The sequence below is a fragment of the Gigantopelta aegis genome, chromosome 4 (assembly GCF_016097555.1).
Source record: "Gigantopelta aegis isolate Gae_Host chromosome 4, Gae_host_genome, whole genome shotgun sequence".
NCBI classification, from domain to species: Eukaryota; Metazoa; Mollusca; class Gastropoda; order Neomphalida; family Peltospiridae; genus Gigantopelta; species Gigantopelta aegis.
Genome location: NC_054702.1, coordinates 93,091,646 through 93,113,637, shown reverse-complemented (window position 1 = coordinate 93,113,637; position 21,992 = coordinate 93,091,646). Strand labels below are relative to the sequence as shown.

Here is a 21,992-nt window from a genome sequence, read left to right as displayed (position 1 = left end):
GGAAGGGATTCCCTACAATTAATGTCCCAAGTGCATTGTGGGAGTTACGTGGCAATCGCCATACGCTTTGGCTTGTCAGTTGATTTTGGAGGTGTAAAAATAACAACGTCATCTTTGATCATTTGAGAAACGTGTAGGTTGTATTATAAGGTAAAATAATGTAACTCAATGAATATAACTATTTTATTAGTGAGTGGTAAAGGTATTCCCTGTTCTTTTCAGTTACAAATAAGCGAGATTTAACGTGTAGGTTTATCAACTTTGTTGTTGCGGAGTAAGCGGACCAGCAGCTGACGGCGACAGTTTGACAGATCGAAAGTATTGTTATTCAGGTATCATGTAAAAAGAAAGAGTTCGACCCATACCCCCCAAAAACAAAGGCTCTAAAGACTAACCCTATACCTAAAATTACCCTAACACTGGCGTATATTTTGCTTTATATTTGCTTTATAATAGTGTAAAAGTGTAAATAAAAAAAGTGTGTCCCCCACATTTTGACGGTATCAGGTCGTTTCGCCCTTATTCCTGATCGCCCCGTGTCATTTCACCCTCTGTCGTTTCGCCCTCTACACAGGGTTGTTTCGCCCTCATGTTGATGTTTGTGAATGATGAATAAAAATGGAGTGAAAAAGCAGGTTTTATATCGATAAATACCATTAGACCTTGTCTGCTCGACGTTTTTTTTCTCAGAGGCCCGTGCCATTTTATGAAATACGAAAAATGCATTTTGTGGTATTACGAAAACCAGGATTACCAAAAAACACTTCAGGTGAATGGAAATGTATATTCTAAATAATAAATGGTAAGTAAAGTGCAATTTTATTTGTGAAAAAATGGGTTTAATAGTGAAAAACAATGCCGTAATGGTTAACAACTAGCCGTAACTAGGGTGTGTCCCTTTAAACTGCTGATTGTATCATCGGTGCCCGGATTGACTCGTGATCCGTCCAAATCATGGAAAGACATGCACATACGCACACACACACTTTAACATGCCTCTAAAGAAACAATATAATAATTGTTTAAAAGTAACAAATAATTTGGAGTTGGGGACGAACTGACAAACAGTTGGGGGCAAACTGGTACATGGGGCGAACTGCCTTGGGGCGGAAAACGTCATGGATTCAAAGAGGGCTACGGGTGGAATTCAAGAAATTACTCAAATATATATAGGCAAGACTTCCGACTATTCCATCATTTATGGTTATGTTAATGTAGATGCTGGAACAGTTGGAAACCTTTCTATAAATTTAAAAAGGGTAAAACTAAAATTATACCCCACTAACTAAAGATCAGGCTATATTCTGTCCCATCATTCTACAGAAATGTGTTTTGTAAATAATTTCACTTTTGATTCAGGTAAGAAAAAGGTAGAAGTGTTTTGGAAGTGACTTTTTTTTTCCCCCTGTTTTTGTGTCCAATTGAGAAAACAATCAGCTCAGAAATAAATAACTTGTAGCATGAAAAAAAGCGTTCCCTGTGGGCACTACAGATATTTTCAAAACTGTCTTAGATCTATGATATTGTAAAATCATCAGAATAACACTTACAGTAGTCTAGCTGCTACAGTTTTACAATATCGTAGAACTAAGATAACATTGGAAATATGGGTCCAAGTCTTGTATTGGTTACCTCTTTGCATTTTGACCCATACTTTGTTAATCATAGTTATTGATCACAATGCATGGTTTTCTTGGATAACTGAGTTTACTATATCAAATAATACCCAAACAAAACAACATGTTTCTAATTACATTTATCATATTTTTTATGGTGCTAAAATTTCTTGAAATTACCAATTCCTTTTTGATGAATAAAAATAAAGCATATATACAGGTGTGCAGAAATGGAAAATATTTTACTAGCCTGCAGGACCAGAACCAACTAAAATGTAGTAGCCTGCCAGAATTTCTACTAGTCCACTGGTCTATAGAACAATATATTAATTATTAACACTAATAATAATATACAGTGTCTTCACTTCAAATGATAGATATAGATATATTGACAAAACATTATTATGAACACTTGGTAAGTGATCAACATCATGTGTCAAATGAAATCCAAAAGACAGATTGACCGTCGAACAGGTAGTTACATTTTTTAACTTGTCCGTCGGAACTTTTACCATCATTTGGTGAGTGGGCGAGTACTTTCTGCAGCCTTATGTATTAATGTTTCATCAAAGACAATCGATCGGTGCAGAAATGGTGGGATACTGTTTTAATACTTTTTTACCCTATTTATATTGGATAAATGACGTAATTCTTAATTTACAAACATTTGTGTCGGCAAAATATTATAAACTTTAACAGGAGGTAAAGTTATTTTTAAAAGTTTTTTTATTATTCTTGTTTTATTGTTAGTGAAAATGGCTAAATTTGTGAGATACATTACTGACTATTTTGAGGGAACCAGATAAAAACAAGTTGTAATTATGATTTTACAACGTGGAAATATCAACTTCCAAGCACACCCAAACACAGCATTAGTACAAGCTACAGTCCTTCTACCCGGTAGTTGAAATTTTAAAACAGTTATGACTGAGAAATCCCACAACCTTCAGTTTTAATCTGTTATGTTGATTACAGCTTATTTTGAGGGTTGCAGATGAAAAATGTTTGTGAATGATTGTAAATTTTAATGTAGTATGTAAAATAATAAATATTTAAGTACCTTACATAATAGGCATGTTTAGCAGAATTTTTTATTTAGCTTGTGAACTTTTATATAAATGTTATATTTTTATTACTTTTAGCCAAGTCATGGCAACATACCAAGAATTCATCCAGCAAAATGAGGATCGAGATGGGGTACGATTCAGCTGGAATGTATGGCCATCGAGTAGACTGGAGGCTACAAGGATGGTAGTTCCTCTCGGAGCTTTATTCACACCACTCAAAGAGAGATCAGATCTACCATCGATTCAGTATGATCCAGTTTTGTGTACAAGACCTTCATGCAGAGCTATTCTGAATCCTTTTTGGTGAGTCATGTTGTACAGTGGGAGTCCGTGTGTGTGTGTGGCTCACCTCCACCACAATCTTAATTAAAATTAGCTCCACTATTACATGTGGATCTAACACCAGCCAGTTGGAGCTCATGTCCACCAATCAAAACCTTACTTGCAGAATCCTGTCGGTGATTTAAAAATAATTTGAAAACATTCCGAATTATCCTGAGGGTATACGACATGTTTCGTGTGAATTACCAATGCCTTAAAACATGTTTTATTTTATAAAATAAATAATTTGTAATGTAAAACTGAAGACTGATTTAGTTTTTTTTATAAATAAATAAATAATTTGTAATGTAAAATTAAAGACTGATAACCCACCCTGTACGTATTGGTATGGTTCGCTGTACTGCGGCCACTAAAATAGACTCGCACGATATTTTTAGAATTTGTATGCTCCCAAATAACGTTATAAAAGGCGAAATGTGATTGGTCAGTATTTAAATTATTATTTACAGACGAAATGTTACCTGGACATTGGGGACTTCGCAGTGTTGTTAGCAATCCGATTAAAGTTAGTTCTACTGGTCTAAATAAGGCATTCGTAATTCACATGAAACGTATCGTATACCCTCAGGATAATTCGGAATGTTTTCAAATTATTTTTAAATCACTGGCAGGATTCTGCAAGTAAGGTTTTGATTGGTGGACATGAGCTCCAACTGGCTGGTGTTAGATCCACATGTAATAGTGGAGCTAATTTTAATCAGATTGCCTCCACCACACTTGCCTGAAATGTTCTAGGAGAGACTGCGTGACAAATTGATCACCTTGCATTAAAATAATGAATACACATTGTTTGAAATTTCTTGTGATAGCGTCATTTAGGAGAACTACAAATCCCCTTGATTTTACTCTTGTTAAATACTGTATAAGATCGATAGCAATGTCGCTAATCAAAATTTTCTCTACTGCTTAATGATTTATAGATAATTGTTACATCATGACATACATATTTGTTTTTAGGGTTTTTTTCATTCACAGAACCCCTGTTTACATATTTATCTGTCCTGACATAGTTGTTAATGGAAATAAATAAATGGTGGTGGTTTAATATGTGTCTTATCAGAAATTAATATACTAATTCCTCACTTTTTCTTTCTTATTTTCCCAGCCAAATTGACTACAGAGCTAAGTTGTGGACTTGTAACTTCTGTTACCAAAGAAACCAGGTGAGTATTTTATTTTATACCTCGAAAACCAGTAGGAAAAAAATCCTGACATTTTCAGATAAGTAACGTCTTTGAATGTGATTTTTATTATAGTTTATTGAACTTTATTGCTTGGGTTTTGGTCACATGATCAAATTATGCTTGACTGATTGAAAAATTATCCCCTGTTTTTCAGTTTCCACAGCAGTATTCCTCAATATCAGAAGCGCACCAGCCTGCCGAGATTATCCCTCAATTCTCAACAATTGAGTATACAATTACAGTAAGTGTAGCATTGCAGTTTGGCAATGACCACAACATTTTTTTTGGCACTTACAACTTTATATGGTTACGCTTTTCCTTATTTTTGATATTCATCAACTCACATGGCTTTATATTGTATACTAAAATAAATAGAAATAAAAGTGGTAGGTTTTGTTATTTATTTTAAACTGAAAGCATGAATTGAAATGTTTTTTATTTTTAAAAATTAAAGTAATTTCCATTGGTTAATATAGGTAAATAATTAATTTCTGAATACAGCATTAGAATATTAATTTTACTTATCATCAACAATGAATTATTTTGGTTTGTTGTAGAGAGCAACTTGTCACCCTCCCATATATCTGATAGTTCTGGACACATGCATGGAAGAAGAAGACCTTCAAGCCTTGAAGGTGAGTTGTGGGGCAGGATGTAGTCTAGTGTTAAAGTGCTTGTTTGTTGCTTTGTCTGTCAGAGATTGATCCCTGTCAGTAGGCCGGTGGGCTATTTTTTGTTCCAACCAGTACACCATGACTGGTATGTCAAAGGCTGTAATATGTGTTATCCTGGTGCATATAAAATATCGCTTGCTACTAATGGATAAATGTAGCAGGATTCTTCTCTAAGACTGTATGTCAGAATTACCAAATGTTTGACATCCTATAGCCGGGGGTCGAGACGTAGCGTGATGGTAAAGCACTTGCTTGGTGTGTGGTCGGTTTGGGATCCAGCCAGTGCACCACGACTGGTACATCAAAGGCCGTGGTATGTGCTATCCTGTCTATTGGATGGTGCATATAAAAGATCCCTTGCTGCTAATCGAAATGAGTAGCCCATGAAGTGGCGACAGCAGGTTTCATATCTTTGTCTATAGGACTTGATATAAAAAGATTAATTGTTTTAAGTCCGACAGAATGATTTTGTTTTGATATTTTAACAACATGTTATGTACTAACCGTACAGGAGATTTTTATTAACTTTGTGCATTATGTTTCAGGAGTCCCTGCAGATGTCGTTAAGTTTACTTCCTCCAAATGCATTGATTGGTTTGATAACTTTTGGCAAGATGGTACAGGTTCATGAGTTAGGCAGTGAGGGTGTCTCCAAGAGTTACGTCTTCAGAGGAACCAAGGACCTCAACGCCAAGCAGATACAAGTAAGTGGTAAAATCATTGTGCTACTTGTTTTTTATAATGAGATATATTTTAATATATTTTGACAAATTGTATCATTTGTTATTCATCTGTTGCTAGTGTATATGCTTACAAACCAAAGTTACATTCATAGATAATTAGTCCCCTACCAGTCCAACTGAAGGGGACTGTAGGTTTTTCTCCTAAAGTCAGTCCCATATATAGTTTTCTGGACCTGTTTCGCAATATCTCAAGATACTGAGCTGAAATAATTGTGTATAGCTTTATCATGTAAAGTTACAAATCATGTTTCACTTTAATGGGTATTTACCCAATTTTCACAGTTACGGCCCTTGAATATAGATGTGAAAATCGGTTAAGATGAGTAGGGGACATATTATATTTCTTTAGCATTAATCTAAGGATGCTTGTTTAGAAAATATTTACTTATTTCCTTAACATTAATAACAGATGCATTATTATTACAGAATTTTTTTGTTATTTTCTAATGTTAACTAAGACTTTATTTTGTGACAAAAACTGGAACTGATTGTGGAATTGTTGTTTTGTAGGAGATGTTGGGAATTGGACGGGGAGGACATCCACAACAAACGCGACAACAAAATCCACAACAAGCACAGCAGCTACCAATGAACAGGTATTAGTTCAGAAAATCCATTTACATAGGGGTTCTAAGTGAACTAGACATGCACAAATCTGTTTTTAATTTGTACAGTGATTTCTTCTTTTCTTACATGAGACCAATTTTACTGATACTTTTGTTGGATCAAAATGTCACAATATGCTTTTTAATAATTTCGCAAAGCAATTTCTGCTGTTGATCTTAATTTTACAGTATTCCGGAGATGTCCAGAATTCCATATTTTCAGATAAGATAATATAAATCATAACTTCTGCATTGCTGTTTAAAAGTTACACTATTCAATTAACTTTTAGAACTGGTCCTCCATTTCTGATATTTGCTTCCAGATTAAAATTTTAGAGGCAAATATTACTCCCCACTCAGCAAAATTAATTTTAAAATCATGTTTGATTTGCATCCAATTATAAATACTGTTCAGTACTGGTAAGTTTGGTTATCATGTTTGTTAACAGCTGTTGGATAATGGGAAAATATATATTAAACATAACACTAATAAAAACTTATTCGGTAGTGCACCAAGGACAATAAAGCTGGAAGGTAACTTTTAATTGATTACTTGATCATAAAACTTTTTCTCGATTATTTGGCCGAAAGGTTGAAGCTAAGCAAACTTAATATGTCTGATGATTTTTTTGTGAATTTCCAGATTTTTACAGCCAGTACACAAATGTGACATGAATCTCACTGATCTACTGGGAGAGCTTCAACGTGATCCTTGGCCTGTAGCTCAGGGCAAGCGTCCTCTCCGATCCACTGGAGTTGCCCTGTCCATTGCTGTTGGATTATTGGAGGTTGATAGCATTTGATATATTTATCTTGTTTAAAAACAAAACAAAATTCAAGATTTATTTTACAAGCATGAACTAACTGTTACAGCTTTTATCATGTACAGATTACCCCAACAAGAAGCTGCATTTATAAATAAAAAACATTCAGATGTTATACATTTTAAAACTGATCAATTCGCATTCCATTTTGTTTCATATTTTCAATGTATGTTTTCTTGTGGAATTATGTTTCTATGTTGATACATTTTTAAAATTTAGTACACTTCCAATAAAGGTATTTCCAACATTTCTGTATAGGTTAGATTGAAGTCTGTGACCAAAAATATTTGTATTCATTATTGATTTTACTGTGATGTTGTGTTGATTGCAGTGCACATTCCCTAACACTGGATCAAGGATCATGTTGTTTGTCGGTGGACCGTGTACACAGGGCCCCGGTATGGTTGTTGGAGATGAGCTGAAACATCCAATCCGTTCTCACCATGACATTGAAAAAGACAATTGCAAATACATGAAGAAAGCTATGAAGGTATTCTGTGTTGTCTGTGTTCTGTTAATATGTAATAGCAGGGATGTCTTTAATAGGTGGTAGCTGGCGATTTTTCACCCTCTATTTAATAAATGTTCGTCGGGTGTAGAATTAAAAAATAAACAACTTCTCAACTGAATGTTAGTATTTTTACAGGTTGATATCCTTGTGATATTTGTTGGACTGTTCATCACTGATTGGTTTATATATCTGGTAGTTGATGTATAGTGTTAATGTTATGATAAACCAATTCGGCTTCGGTATCAACTGACACTCGTAGCTATAATTTTATTTCTCACCTGTTAATTGCATTCTTAATGACATTACAGCAATAAAAAAACATTAATTGTTTCTGAAAGTTAATGACAAATGAATTCCTTCAATATGAACTGAAAGACTTTTGTTTATTTAATGTGAGATATTGGTTTATGGTGAGCCTGCTCAGTCATAGTTTAAAATAGTCACTTTCTTTTTCTTTTTTCCTCCCAGTTCTACGAGTCACTGTCTAACCGAACAGCTGCAAACGGCCATGTTATTGATGTGTTCAGCTGTTGTCTGGATCAAACTGGCCTGTATGAAATGAAATTCTGCCCAAAACATACAGGGTAAGTTCATTAGCTGTAGCATACTATGTGAGTTTTAAAATATTTGTAATTATGCTTGTAAAAAAACCCAAAGGTAATGCATGTGGAATTTACTGTTTATGGTCTGTAAACTGAAATAGGAGATACTATTTTTAGTTTTGATTGAATTTTTTTTTTTAACTTAAATTTTAATAATCTGATGTAACCACATACACCTTTTATTACTATCATATTTTCCCATGTATTATGCGCACTCCCCACTTTGAACGTTTATTCCAAGAAAAACAATCATGAACTACAATATAATGTGCACCGTTTTTTTAAACCACAAAATTGATGGTGAATGCAAGATGTACCATTTTCCACCTGTCACCAAAATTAACTAAAAGCGAAAGCAGCGGTATATTCAAGAAACAAAACTTAAGTTAGGTACTTGTGTATATAGACCTACATATCACACAAAACGTAGGCTAGTACTTACATACTTACATGTCACACATGCGTAAATCAAGACAAAAGTATATATCCTTACACAGCAAATGACTAATAAATAAATAAAAACAAAAATATAGCATATTACATTTGGTTCTCGTGTCTAACATGAATGGGCGAGATTTCTAATTTTATACTAGTGTCATCTATTTTTATGCACTTTTTGGTGAGGTATGGATGCTTTTGTACATTTATTTTACATTTATTACAACCATCACAAGTGAAAAGCAATTTTTAAAGGTGTTTTGGCGTTTCGTAATGAACACTGTTAATAACATATAACTACCAATCGATGATTTTTTATGGGTGATCGCAGGACATTTTTAAAATAAAAAAAATTCTATTGTTATGTATAATGCGCACTCCATTTTTAACCTGTATTTTTTTTTGGGGGGGGGGAATTGTGCATAATACAAGGGAAAATACGGTATAGCTAAGAGAAATCCATTGAAATATTATTTGTTGTGGTCAGTCGCTAAGTGGTGTCTGCATGCTTACAGTGTCTATATGTTTCCTGTGACAATGTATGTTTTCAGTGGTCACATGGTAATGGGTGATTCTTTCAACACATCACTGTTTAAACAGACTTTCCAGAGAGTTTTCTCCAAAGATAGCAAAGGAGAATTCAAGATGGGATTTGGAGCTACTCTGGAAATCAAGGTTTAAATTTGTTTTTAATTTGTGAGACACTAAATGTAACTTTGTTAACTATGTATAATAATTATAATTACTATTATAAGTCCAATAATTATTTTTCAAAATTATTATGTAATATAATTCTCAGAACGACAGTATGCTGTTTAAATTGAAAATAATAATGAGTTATCAAGACAAATATAATAATTGTAACACAGTACAGTGGATTAAAAGCTATATCTTATTCATTTTAATTCCACAATGCTTTATAACAAGACTGTTCTAATTGTATTTTATCGCTTACATTTGTCTATGTTTAGACGTCAAGAGAAGTGAAGGTGTCTGGGGCCATTGGTTCGTGTGTTTCTCTTGGGATGAAAGGTCAATCGGTATCTGACACCGAGATTGGACTTGGTGGAACTTGTCAGTGGAAACTGTGTGGCGTATATCCCAACAGCACAGTGGGAATCTTTTTTGAAGTTGTCAATCAGGTATCACTCCATCTCTATTATGGCACAGATTATCATGTAAACAGGTGGCTCCTTGTTGAATCCATGTGTTGTTATAGTCCTACCTACAGGGAACACCTTTTTCATACTATGGAATTTACTACAAGTTATTTATTTCTGAGCCGTTTTTTTAATATTGGTGTAGTATTTTTTTAAATTTATTTCCGAAACACTTCCTTTTCTTGTTACGTCAAACCAAACTGAAACTATTTACAAAGTGTTTTGTAGGAGGAGGATGGTATGGACTATAGATATGTTGCTCAGTTGCTAGAGTATTCGTGCATACTGGACACATTGTGGTTTTTGACACTTGTTTGCCTAAGAATTAGTCATTTTAAGTGATGCATATACAGAAATATTATTCAGTGCAGTGATATAGAAATATTATCAGTACAATTTTTTAATTTAGTCTACTTAAAACTAATTAATTAGATTTTTTGAAGTGAGGTGTTAAGAAATCGGGGGGCTTTTAAGTGGACAAAATATTTTGTATGTTTAATGACTGGTATATTGAGATACTGATGTTTTTGTTTGACAGCATAATGCACCTATCCCACAAGGTGGTCGAGGGTATATCCAGTTTATAACACAGTATCAACATTCTAGTGGCCAGAGACGAGTCAGATGTTCCACAGTTGCAAGAAAGTAAGCATACTGAATAATATTCGGTACAGTTGATCTTTTCCGTGTTCCTGGTAGCTTTGTATTTTAAATGTACATTCTTTAGAATTTATATCCTATTTGTTGGTATAATTGCTAAAAATGTATTAGTGCTTAAACAAGGGCCTGTGCTTATTTATCTTTAAGTCCAGACTCCAGACATTAACAAAGTCTCCAGGCTTAACTAAATAATATTTTTTTTTACATTATTATTAAATTGATTTAACACATACTATTGTTAATTTTCTCACAATTTTTTTTTTTTTTTGGACATTAAACATTCATCCATATACATAAAGCTGGTGTGTCATTAAACAATTGATCATTCAGTTGAACATTCATCCACATTCTTTATTTTTGACAAGGTGTTTTTTGTTCTTGGAGTTATTAAACATTCATTCATTGATTAACTACCATATAATTCTTATGGTGTTGCCATCACACTAAAGTGTCCAGATTCTATCAAGCCCCACATCTAAACGGTAAAGTTTTGTAAACACGGTCTGATTTTCTTTTCTTTTGTAGTCTTTCAACGGTACTGCAGGACTCACTTTATCAAGATAGTTTACTATTGATAAAACTTCAAAATTATATTATGTCACACTATTACCTAAGCAATTCATCTGTAACCTTTTTTATTCTAGCTGGGCAGATGCCAGCACAAACATACAGCACATATCGGCTGGATTTGACCAGGAGGCTGCAGCAGTGCTGATGGCCAGAATAGCGGTGTACAGAGCCGAAACGGATGACGGGCCTGATGTTTTACGCTGGCTTGATCGGATGCTTATCAGGCTGGTAAGCTTTACATATGTAAAATAGCTTACATACTCTCTTTTAGTTCATTTTTTTTTTTTATCACCACCATCAAATTGGAAAGATTGTGTGCATAAAAAACCCCACAAGAAATATGGAATTTGTAAATTGTGGGAGGGAGAAACATTTGATTCAACATGTTTTAGTTTGATTGTCCTAATAATATCCAACTACAAATATAATATCGTTAAATTAATTTTATTAGTTACAAAAAAGAAGAATATCTTTTTTTAATAGTTAAGCTCATTAACTGGCATATTTTTCAAAGGAAGTGTTATTGCTTATTGTGAACATTACTGTGAGAAATATTTGGAAGGGTGTTACTCTTATTGTCTAACATTCTTTTTTTTGTGCTCTTTGCAGTGTCAGAAGTTTGGTGATTACCACAAAGAAGATCCCAATTCTTTCAGATTTTCCGAGAACTTTTCCTTGTACCCACAGTTTATGTTTCATCTTCGACGATCACAGTTCTTGCAAGTTTTCAACAATAGTCCTGATGAAACTTCATATTACAGGTATTGTGAGGGAAAAAATTAAAAACATTAATTTTGATAGGAAGTGTCATAATGCCAAAAGTTTAAAATCCTTCCCGATGAACAAATGTCAGTCCATATTCTAGATCACATCATCTAACTTCAGGTGTCTATTTCATTTGGTTTTCAGACCCATCCTTACTCATCTTTCTACCTGACTCTAAGGTTATACAAAAGATATCTAGTGTCTTCAGTGTATATATCAATTTCTAACTTTTGAAGTGAAAGTTCCATTATGTGATTGCTCAGTGCAATGTAATGTGAATTTAGCTGTCCAAAGTAAACATTGTGTTAAAACGTCTTTAAAGTGTTCAGAATATAGTTAAGTATGTATCATATGTATTATAATTATTTGGTTTTTAAAATTAACATTTCACTTGTAAATAGAATTCCCCAAAGATTTAGATACATTTATTTTATAAGATAAACTGTTTGTAATAAGTAAGAATAGTTGGTGTGTAATATTTTGTTTACACTTTTCCTTATTTAGACATATGCTGAATGTTGAAGACCTTACCCAGTCACTAATCATGATACAGCCAATTCTGTATGCATACTCCTTTCATGGACCACCTGAGGTAGGCTTCAAATTATTTCTCTTCAGATTCATTACATTACAAATGTGACATTGATTTTTTAAAATTATTATTACTATTATTTTTTAAATAGTAGTTTTTAAAAAGTAAGAACCTATGGGTGCACATAACTAATTAAAGTGGTATGCAGAGAGTTTCATAAATGAAATACATGTATTCTCATAGTTGTAAGTATTTTGCCATATATTTGAAAGAGATTTGTTTGGATTACAGCCGGTTCTTCTTGACACGAGTAGCATCCAGGCAGACAGGATTCTGTTGATGGACACATTCTTCCAGATTGTCATCTATCACGGCGAGGTATGTACACTGAGATACCTGTATCTTGAACGTTGGTTGGTTGCTTAAACGTTTTTAAATAGGAGGGAGTGAATAATTGTTTGGTTATGCCCCACGACAAACACATGACCAAAAGGGATCAAACAGTTGTAAATTATGTTAATAAAATACCAACGGAAAGCATTCAGTTTGTTGTATATAAGATTCAGAATTATATTTTCTTTACAGTTTGACCCATGGAACTTTAGATGTTTTTATAATGTTCATCTAATGTATACTTCATAGTAAATATTATATACCAATCATCCATTATGTTTCAGTGTAGGTTGGAGCTACTCAATTATTTGTTTCCAAAACTGATGACATGATTTGACATTATTAAACTTAGGTTACAAATGTGTAATAATTCCAAGGCACCAGAGTTGGTTTAACTTTTGTTTATTCACTTGTTAACATTTTAGACAATAAACCAGTGGAAGAAACAGGGCTATGATGACCTTCCTGAGTACGCAAACTTCAAGCAGTTGCTGCAGGCTCCTGTTGATGATGCTCAAGAGATTCTGCAAACCCGTTTCCCTATGCCACGTTACATTGTTACAGAGGCAGAAGGATCACAGGTGAGTGTATTTTCGCACTAAATGAAAACTGTCCATGTATTTTAGCGACAAAAGCTCACTTTCTTTTTAAGACATTTGGATTTTTTGGCCAACGTATTTCTCACACAGCCATTGAGAAATGTTGTACCTTGAAATAATTTTGATGAAAATAATAGAATGTGGAAAGTTGTAAATTTTTTCCTTTTATTGATACTTGTGACCATAATCAGTAATTTGTGATATTAGTATGTAAAACTTTGAATATTATTTTGTTGTACCGGCGTCGTCGTTATGCCATCGGTCTACAGGCTGGTAGGTACTGGGTTCGGATCTCAGTCGAGGCATGGGATTTTTAATCCAGATACCGAATCCAAACCCTGAGTGAGTGCTCTGCAAGGCTCAGTTGTTAGGTGTAAACCACTTGCACCGACCAGTGATCCATAACTGGTTCAACAAAGGCCATGGTTTGTGCTATCCTGCCTGTGGGAAGCACAAATAAAAGATCCCTTGCTGCTAATCGGAAAGAGTAGCCCATGTAGTGGTGACAGTGGGTTTCCTCTCAAGATCTGTGTGGTCCTTAACCATATGTCTGACACCATATAACCGTAAATAAAATGTGTTGAGTGCGTCGTTAAATAAAACATTTCTTTCTTTCTTTTTTTTCTTTTGTTGTTTTAGAATAGCTTCAAAGTAATCTTGAAAAAAAATCTTACTGCATTTGTGTTATTGAAATAAAATGAGATTTTTTTATTTTTTTTCCCCCAAGGCACGATTTTTGCTATGGAAGGTTAACCCATCACAGACACACAACAACATGTATGGATGGGGTCAGGTTAGTATTTTATATGTTTTTGGGAATTCACTTTACCAGTGTGAAATGTATTACAGTGATGTAGTTCAGAAGCTATCTAGTTCCCTTTTTATAACTAACAAACAATACTAATCATTATGCTGAGCAATCTTTTTAAAAATCGACCTCATATAAAAATATAATTTTTCAGTATGATGAACTGAAACAAATAGGAATAATCAATCAGTCATTAATTTTCACATATTAATCATGTAAACAATACATAAACACACAAAATAAAATGTCTATTAAATAGTTGATTGGGTTACTGCAGCCAAATGTTTATTTAATCTTAACTAATGGACTTTATATGCCAACCATTTAAAAAGAAACCCATTATTGTCAACTCAGATGGTAGCAGGGCTTTGCCTATATTTTAGAAAGTTACCAGCTTACAAAAATAAAGTTACAGAAGAACATATTCCGGATGGAAGATTAAATGAACAAATATGACAGCCAAGTCTTGCCAGATAGTAATTTAAAGATTATTTGACATGGTGTATATTTTCCTACATATACTTTGTTCAGTATTATACATCATGATTTATGTGCTCAACATTACATTACATGTACTGTATATCACTGTGTATAAGCCGACTGTGTTGATAAGCCGACCCTTTAGTCTGCCCCTCAATATCTGGTACCAAAAGATTGGTATGATGTGTAAGCAGACTCATCTTTTACGTAGTTCAATCGATCAATCGCAACAGTCAGTCACAGGAATTTGTTTTGGTGAACCGATCAAAGTACAATAAGTACAATGTACAAAAACTTTTAATAAAGATTTTAAGATTGCTAAAAAAAGAATGAAGGTTTATAAAAAAAAATCCCCTAATACAAAATAGCGGTCATGAAAAGACTTTATGACCTTTCCGATCACGTGAATTTGATTTGATTTAATTTAATTTAATTTCTCAAATAAAATAGAACTTTTATTGTGTGTATCAAACAATCAAATGGATACTAGTATGGGACTTAATAGAGGCTGTTAAAAATACTGATTAAATAACACAGCGGTTTGGAAGCCTAGATTGACCAACACGTTTTCGTTAGTATCGTATTTTCTACACGCCAATATTTTGTTGTATTTTCTTAGACATTTTTTGTTGACTCCATGTATTGGCTGACCCCTCTTCTCTGTGTGGTATTTAGAGGCTTAAAAAGTCTGCTAATACACAGCGATATATGGTATAATATATACAAGTTGGGGTATAAACTAGCCTGTACCTGTTAAGTCCAATAACAGGATAGCATTTTATAACTTGTTCATATTTCTGATCAGATTATCAGTACAGGAGGCCCAGAGGTAATATTTAATAGTTCATTAGTGGTGAAGGCTGGTTTTGGAAGTGTTGAAGTCATATTTAGTATATTGTCCGGCTATGAATAAAATTTTAATAATTAAAAAATATATATAAGAAATTGGGTTTGGTTGTTAGTGAAATTGTGAAGTTGTAAATATAGTCTTATCAAATCCAGTGTACTTTTTGAAGTAGTTACATGCATGTTGAAAACAAGGGAAAAAAGAAGACGGCCAAGATGAATTTACCAGCAGATGCATTAAACTGCCTGGATTTCTTTAGACTGTATTTACATCTGAGGCTTGTGTTTTTTTGGGTTTCTTTCTGCACAGTAATTATAAAATATTTCCTTTCCTGCAAATCTTTTATACTAACATTCCCTATCACAACTTTCCTGACTTTTTCTTGGCCATATCAGTTAATATGACGGTAATAATTTAACATATGGGTTTTAATTCCATGTAAGTAATTCATATTGCATGTTTGTAATAAGTGAAATGAAACTTACTATTTAATACACTCGCCAACAAATGTACTTGGGTAACATTGGTGTATTTAAGGTTCATACTGATCATTTTAAACATTGAATGTCAGGGTTTCTGCCAGAGGGTAAAATGGGTATAGCACCATACCCAAATGTTTTGGCATATTTATTTTTTTAAGTTAACCTTTTGACAAAATCAATGAGGTAAGGAATTTGTGTAATATGTACAAGTCTTATCCAGAAAATAAAAATAGTACTAATAATAAAATCGCCAAGTACAGTACAAATTGGACTGTTTTGGCTTTGACTTACATTAAATTTTGTAGTTTTGTGATAACATGTATATCTAATGTATATTTGTAAACAATAAAAAGTTGAAAGATAATTTCTCAAGTCGTGTTGGCTTGTGAGGATGTATCTTAATGGTAGATGGCACACCTGAGATGCGACGGGTTGATGGACTTCATTGACCCATCGTGTTTTAATCCTGTCCCAACCAGTGCCCCATACTGGTACATCTAAAAACATTTAAAACATCCCATGCTGCTATTTGGTAGGTGTAGCATATGCGGAATTATGTCAGGCACAAAATAGCTGTAGTTTATAATGGTGGTGTTACACATTCTTTATCTGTAGGTTTGTAGATTCACCAACCTGCTTGTTTCATTGGCAACACCTTCAGGCTGTCAAGTGTCCCTATTTCCGCCTCCTTTTCCTACTTTACCCTACTTTTTCATTTGGCTCCTACTTTTCCTACTTCTTTATCAAACTGCCCTACTATCCCTACTTAATTTTTTTTAATTTGAGACCTACTTTGTTTTTAGATACATAGATAATTATTGAAAATTGTTTAAGTATATTTTTATATTTTGTGAAATTATGATCCATCTAGGTTGGATTCCTCTTGAAGAGACTTGAGATTGAAATATGGTGTTGTCTGTCTACTTTGCTGCCTGCTGCTATCCTATTTGGAAAACAAACGAAGATCCGCAGCAAACAAAAATATTTGTTGTGTTGTACTAACTTGTAGAACCTTTAAAAAAGCATGTCACATTAAAATATGTTCGTGATAATTGACCAAGTTTGAACTGATTACGCAATGCTATATTCTAGTATTAGCTTTTAATACACTAAAAACTACAATCTAGCAAATTTGTTGGCCAAATGTGCTCAATAAATCTTCAAATAAACAGTAAAAATAAAATTTACCGAATTGTGGTATTCCCATTCATAATGAAATCAAGACTTTTAAAAAATTTAATCAGTGAAGCGTGTTGGAGAAAATTTTGTTGGTCTCATCCGCAATTTGTATTTTCGTACAACCAGTCAAGCAAGTCACATGACATTTCATACAGTCCGGCAAATTCTTTATTTCCCACAAAGTCACATGACATTTCATACAGTCCGGCAAATTCTTTATTTCCCGCAAATGACACGGTGTACAGTGTATGCATTGGCTATCGACCAATCAAAACACATGACATTTATCTAAAAGGTAATAAATCCGTGTATGCACATGCAAACGCAGAACTATTGAACACAATTTATGCAATGCTCTAAAAACAACAATGGAGCTATTTTCAACCACTCAGGGCTTTAGTTTCAATTTTGCTTCATTGGTTTGATTTTATTAATAGTTCCCACTGAATTCCGATCACCCAATCGAGCACTCCTAATGTAGCTGCATGCTGGTAAACACTGATTGACCGAGATGTTTTGAATACTTTTTATTTTAATACACTGGTTGGCCCCCCAAATGTTCCCAGAAAACTTATTGGTATGGAATGAATGAATGAATGAATGAATGTTTAACGACACCCCAGCACGAAAAATACATCGGCTATTGGGTGTCAAACTATGGTAATGCAAATAAATAAAGTGATGATCAACATCAATATAAAAATTCAAGACTTAAACAAAAACAGTGTAAAGAACTGTGCAAAAACACAAATATAACAGAATTTTACGGATACTGAATCTTACTCAAAACTTCAATTTTGTGCTGTATTGGCCATTCTCAAAGAGAATGTTACACCCCTGCACCATGGTGAGGTTACAGCACATGCAGGGGTTATTGGTATGGCTACATATTTATTATACATACTGGAGAATCGGTGAATAGAATTATTATCAAAACTAACTTTTTGGTTGTTATAAACATTACATTTTGGACATTCTGAAATAATACGCTGTAATGAATGCACAATATTTTGGTTGATGCTGTTTTCACTCGCCTGGGGTGATCATAAAATGCACACCCAGTGGCTCCGATCATATTTGGTCTCAAGTTCTCTTCAAGATGTCTTTAAACCAGAAAATTCAATCAATGAGTAACATTGAAATAAAAAGACAAGTGGTAAGTTTATTAGAAGATTACCTACTGTTTTTGGTAAACATTCCTACTTTTCCCTACTTTCCCCCTACTTTTTTGGCTGCTAAAGCCCTATTTTCCCCCTACTTTTCTTAAAATATCTCCTCCATTGCCAGCAATTTTTACTACCAACTCCATGATAAATAAATGTTTATTACTACAATCGGGTGGTATGTTCTTGCACAAAATAAACAAGTGCAATAAGTAGGAAGTGAAAACATTGATATTGAACTTCTGTATTTATTACATACCTTCTTTTATTTTTTTTCCCCCATTTTTTAAAAATTTAATGTTATAGCTACACTTTGTTAAATCTATGATCAATACTCCTTTTCTTTATTCAGCAATCCTGTGTAATGTTTCCAATGTGATGTAATAATACTAATATATGGCAGAGCTAGCTCTGGCACTCGCCAAATTCGCCAACTGCGAATTTTAGAACTGGCAAATTTTATTTTAATTTGGCGAAATATTTTCAGGGTTTCCGCAGGTTTTGAAGTTTGATAGATAATTTGGCAAAATTTTCTGTGGACCCAGAGCTAGCCCTGTAATATGAATTAAGTAACAAAACGGCACAAACTCCAGGAAGTCCCCATTTAAAGGTTCTGGTCCAGATAGCACATGTGTGATACAAGATAAATTTATCACATGGTTTGAAAAATTGAAGATTGAATAAGTATGCAATAAAATGGTTTGAATAAAATATACATAATGTTTTTAACCTTTAACAAATAATTGATTTTTTAAACCTTAGACAAATAATAGATTTTTGTATTATTAGCTAAATTTATATTTTAGATTTTTCTTTCAGCATTGTATGTTACAAGAATGCATGGTTTTCTCTACTTTGCAGGTAAACCGGACTGAATGAAGCCCGTTTCGTTCATCTCACATAGAAGCATTTTAGTTGTTCATTGCGTGAACCTGTTTGATGTAGTTAGCATTTTAATCATCTGGTTTGTAATTGTTATTTCAGGATGCTGGTTCCCCAGTTTTGACAGACGATGTCAGTCTTCAGGTGTTCATGGATCATCTGAAAAAACTTGCAGTGTCCAGTTCATCATGATTAGTAACGACATTGATGTAAAAAAGAAAAAAGAAAAAAAAAGACAGTTCAGAATGGAACACACAAATTACAATTTAACAAGGACAATTCTAGGAGGAAATAGAAGAATGTGAGGAATCAAAGATACATTTATTCCATTCAGTTGACTTCAGAGAGTAATTTAACACTAAAACAAAGATATTATTACTGGTTTCATATTAATATCGGTAACAAGTAGAAAATGATATCCACAAAACTGTGTCCCGATGTTTTAATCACGGTGCCCAAGAAATTTGTTGCGTATCGACTATTTGCTTTCTGCATGTGTTGTGTAATTTTATCATTTTAGGACCTACCTATGAATGTAATGCTTCGCTTATAAAAAAAATTACACACAACATATAAAATATCCTATTTCTTGGTGTAAATAAATTTTATTTATAGTTCCATATTTTGTTATTTTTATTATTCAAATGATTGCAAAAGTCTTTACAAGATAGTAGACATATAAATAAGCAGATTTTAAATTATTTTATCACTCCTTACTAAATTTCATACCTGGAACACGTCATTGGTGGTAGTATCCTGGCTAAATATGTGATGCATTGTACATTTAATTCCCCTTGTCATCCTTTTGATTTTCCTTCCTCCAGTCGATTTGACTGGTATATTCAAAGCCATGGCTTGTGCGATCTCATCTGGAGAAGTGCATTAAAAATGTATCTTGCTTATTTCTGGTATGAGTTGCCTATTGTGGTGTCATGTTCTTTCTTTCATTTTGACGATCATGTTGCACTTAACATTATGATGTTTGATGGTAAAACGTTGACATATTGTTTAAGCCTGAAAGAAGTGGGTCCATTATTAGTCTCACCCATGTAAAAAGCATGCACTCTGAAGAACTTGGTAATGTCTCGAGTCTGTCTGGACGTTTCTTTTATAAGAAGGAGTCCTATATTTGTATCACAGTACCAGCTCTAAGACACATTTCTTGGAGGGGGTTTATGGTCAGAACAACGTCTCACCACCTATTATCCTATTCTGGACAGTGTCCATGTAACAGATGTGTTCCACATGCATTATAACCTGGGCCCGGTTTAATGGAGCGGTTATGATGCCACTTATGACATCACTAGCCATAGTATCATAGTATGCCAACATAAACTGCAATGTTTGCGGACAATGAAGTGGTAACATTGAAAACGGACAGCACAATGATGATCGTACTTTGTAACACATTCCCACCAGGTTTAATTGCCGTTTGCTTTCGCAAGCTGAGTGAGGGCGTGTTTCAACATGCCTGTAGCATTCATCTTGAATTTCGTCGTCTCATTAGGAGAATGCATATTTGAGATCAGGTTGAACAGGAATATTGCATGTTTTAAAGTAATGCTAAAGCAAGGCTTTTGGACTGGTGTGCATATTCAAAGATACATAATGCACATTATTGCTTAATATCAGCTTATAATCGTATAGTTAATTAATAAAACGGTTAAATGTGACGGCTATTATATATAACGGGCAGCCATTTTGTACCATCCCAGTGAATACGCTCTCTGGCGAGCTGGTGGTTACGTAATATCTAACGTGTCACGTCAGGAATTAGTCCTCGAACTGAAGAAACAAAACATACCTGATATTTGCGGATGCATCACAATGTTCTATAATAATATCCATCCCAGTAACATAGCATCGTGTATATGTGGTTTATTTTTCAATACAAAATAAACCACCATTGTCAAAGTGTTGAAATAACTATTATATTTTGTATATAAATTAACCCACGTACTGAAATAATAGTCGAGCGTTAATTGGTCTTTTTCTTTCTGTGGCCTGTACCTGTAGTACCTGTAGTTCTTGATTGGCAGGTGTATATTTAGACGGTCCCTAGACACTGTCTAGACACATTAAAAAGACGTGCCTCTTTTATTAAGATCACAGGGTATTGTGTGATAACCTCAAATCGTAATGGACTTTGTGAGTGGTCGTTTTTGCTCGAACGTATCCTACCAATAGACCTAATAATATGCATTTTTTCTTTGGATTTTTTTAAAAAGAAAAACATATTATAACGCCATTTTGTTATACTGATGCAAATTGAAATATATTTAGTTAAATGGTTAGTCAGGTTGATGAAAGTGAAGAGCCTTGTCGTAAATTAGAGCATTTGTTTACAATGTGCATAATAGAGAAGTTGGACCTGAGCTGACGTCACTTCGCCCCAAGCTATACCACCGGACGTCACAAAAACGAAACAAAATGGCTGCCCCCAGTTAGCAAAAATAATCATGTTTTTTTTCTAATTCTAAAATTACGTGTTTTTCATTTGTTAAAGTGTCAGTATGTGTTGGTGGTCCGGGTATGCATCTTTCCAACACATAAGGCTCTTGTTGGAGTTTAGTCTACCTTAAGTAAAATTAAATATAAAACATGACGATCTCCACCCCACCCTTTGTTGACCATCACCCCCTTATTCCGGCGTAAGTATTATTATATAGTTTAGTAGTTTACTACTAACAAATAATCACTTTTGATGTTATGCTACGATTGTTTAATTTATATAGTTTGAAAAATGGACTGTAATGTGCAATGTTGCCCATTTTTACCAAAATGTGTAATCATTAATGGAATAAGAAAATAAAAAGTAAAAAAAATAAAAAGTAAAAAAAATACATCAAAACTGTCTGATACAAGT

The 21,992-nt window shown here is 33.7% G+C and overlaps 1 protein-coding gene across 3 annotated transcripts; it reads left to right on the top strand.

Moving 5' to 3' along the window:
- The first annotated feature begins 34 nt into the window (after positions 1 to 34).
- Positions 35 to 19,744, top strand: LOC121371441 (protein transport protein Sec23A-like). Of its 3 annotated transcripts, none has more exons than XM_041497325.1 (21): positions 35 to 150; positions 2,759 to 2,986; positions 4,131 to 4,188; positions 4,364 to 4,450; positions 4,767 to 4,844; positions 5,429 to 5,587; positions 6,137 to 6,222; positions 6,875 to 7,019; positions 7,387 to 7,545; positions 8,035 to 8,150; positions 9,158 to 9,281; positions 9,578 to 9,748; positions 10,305 to 10,411; positions 11,071 to 11,224; positions 11,606 to 11,757; positions 12,266 to 12,353; positions 12,585 to 12,671; positions 13,112 to 13,267; positions 14,013 to 14,078; positions 15,379 to 15,402; positions 19,229 to 19,744. In XM_041497325.1, exons 2-21 carry the CDS (start codon positions 2,766 to 2,768, stop codon positions 19,316 to 19,318), a joined length of 2,328 nt encoding a protein of 775 aa, XP_041353259.1. In that variant the 5' UTR covers positions 35 to 150; positions 2,759 to 2,765; the 3' UTR covers positions 19,319 to 19,744. The 3 variants fall into 3 exon arrangements, with proteins under 3 accessions (XP_041353259.1, XP_041353261.1, XP_041353260.1); XM_041497326.1 differs by lacking the exon at positions 35 to 150 and adding an exon at positions 205 to 332; XM_041497327.1 differs by lacking the exon at positions 15,379 to 15,402 and having other exon boundaries at positions 37 to 150.
- Positions 19,745 to 21,992: the final 2,248 nt, after the last annotated feature.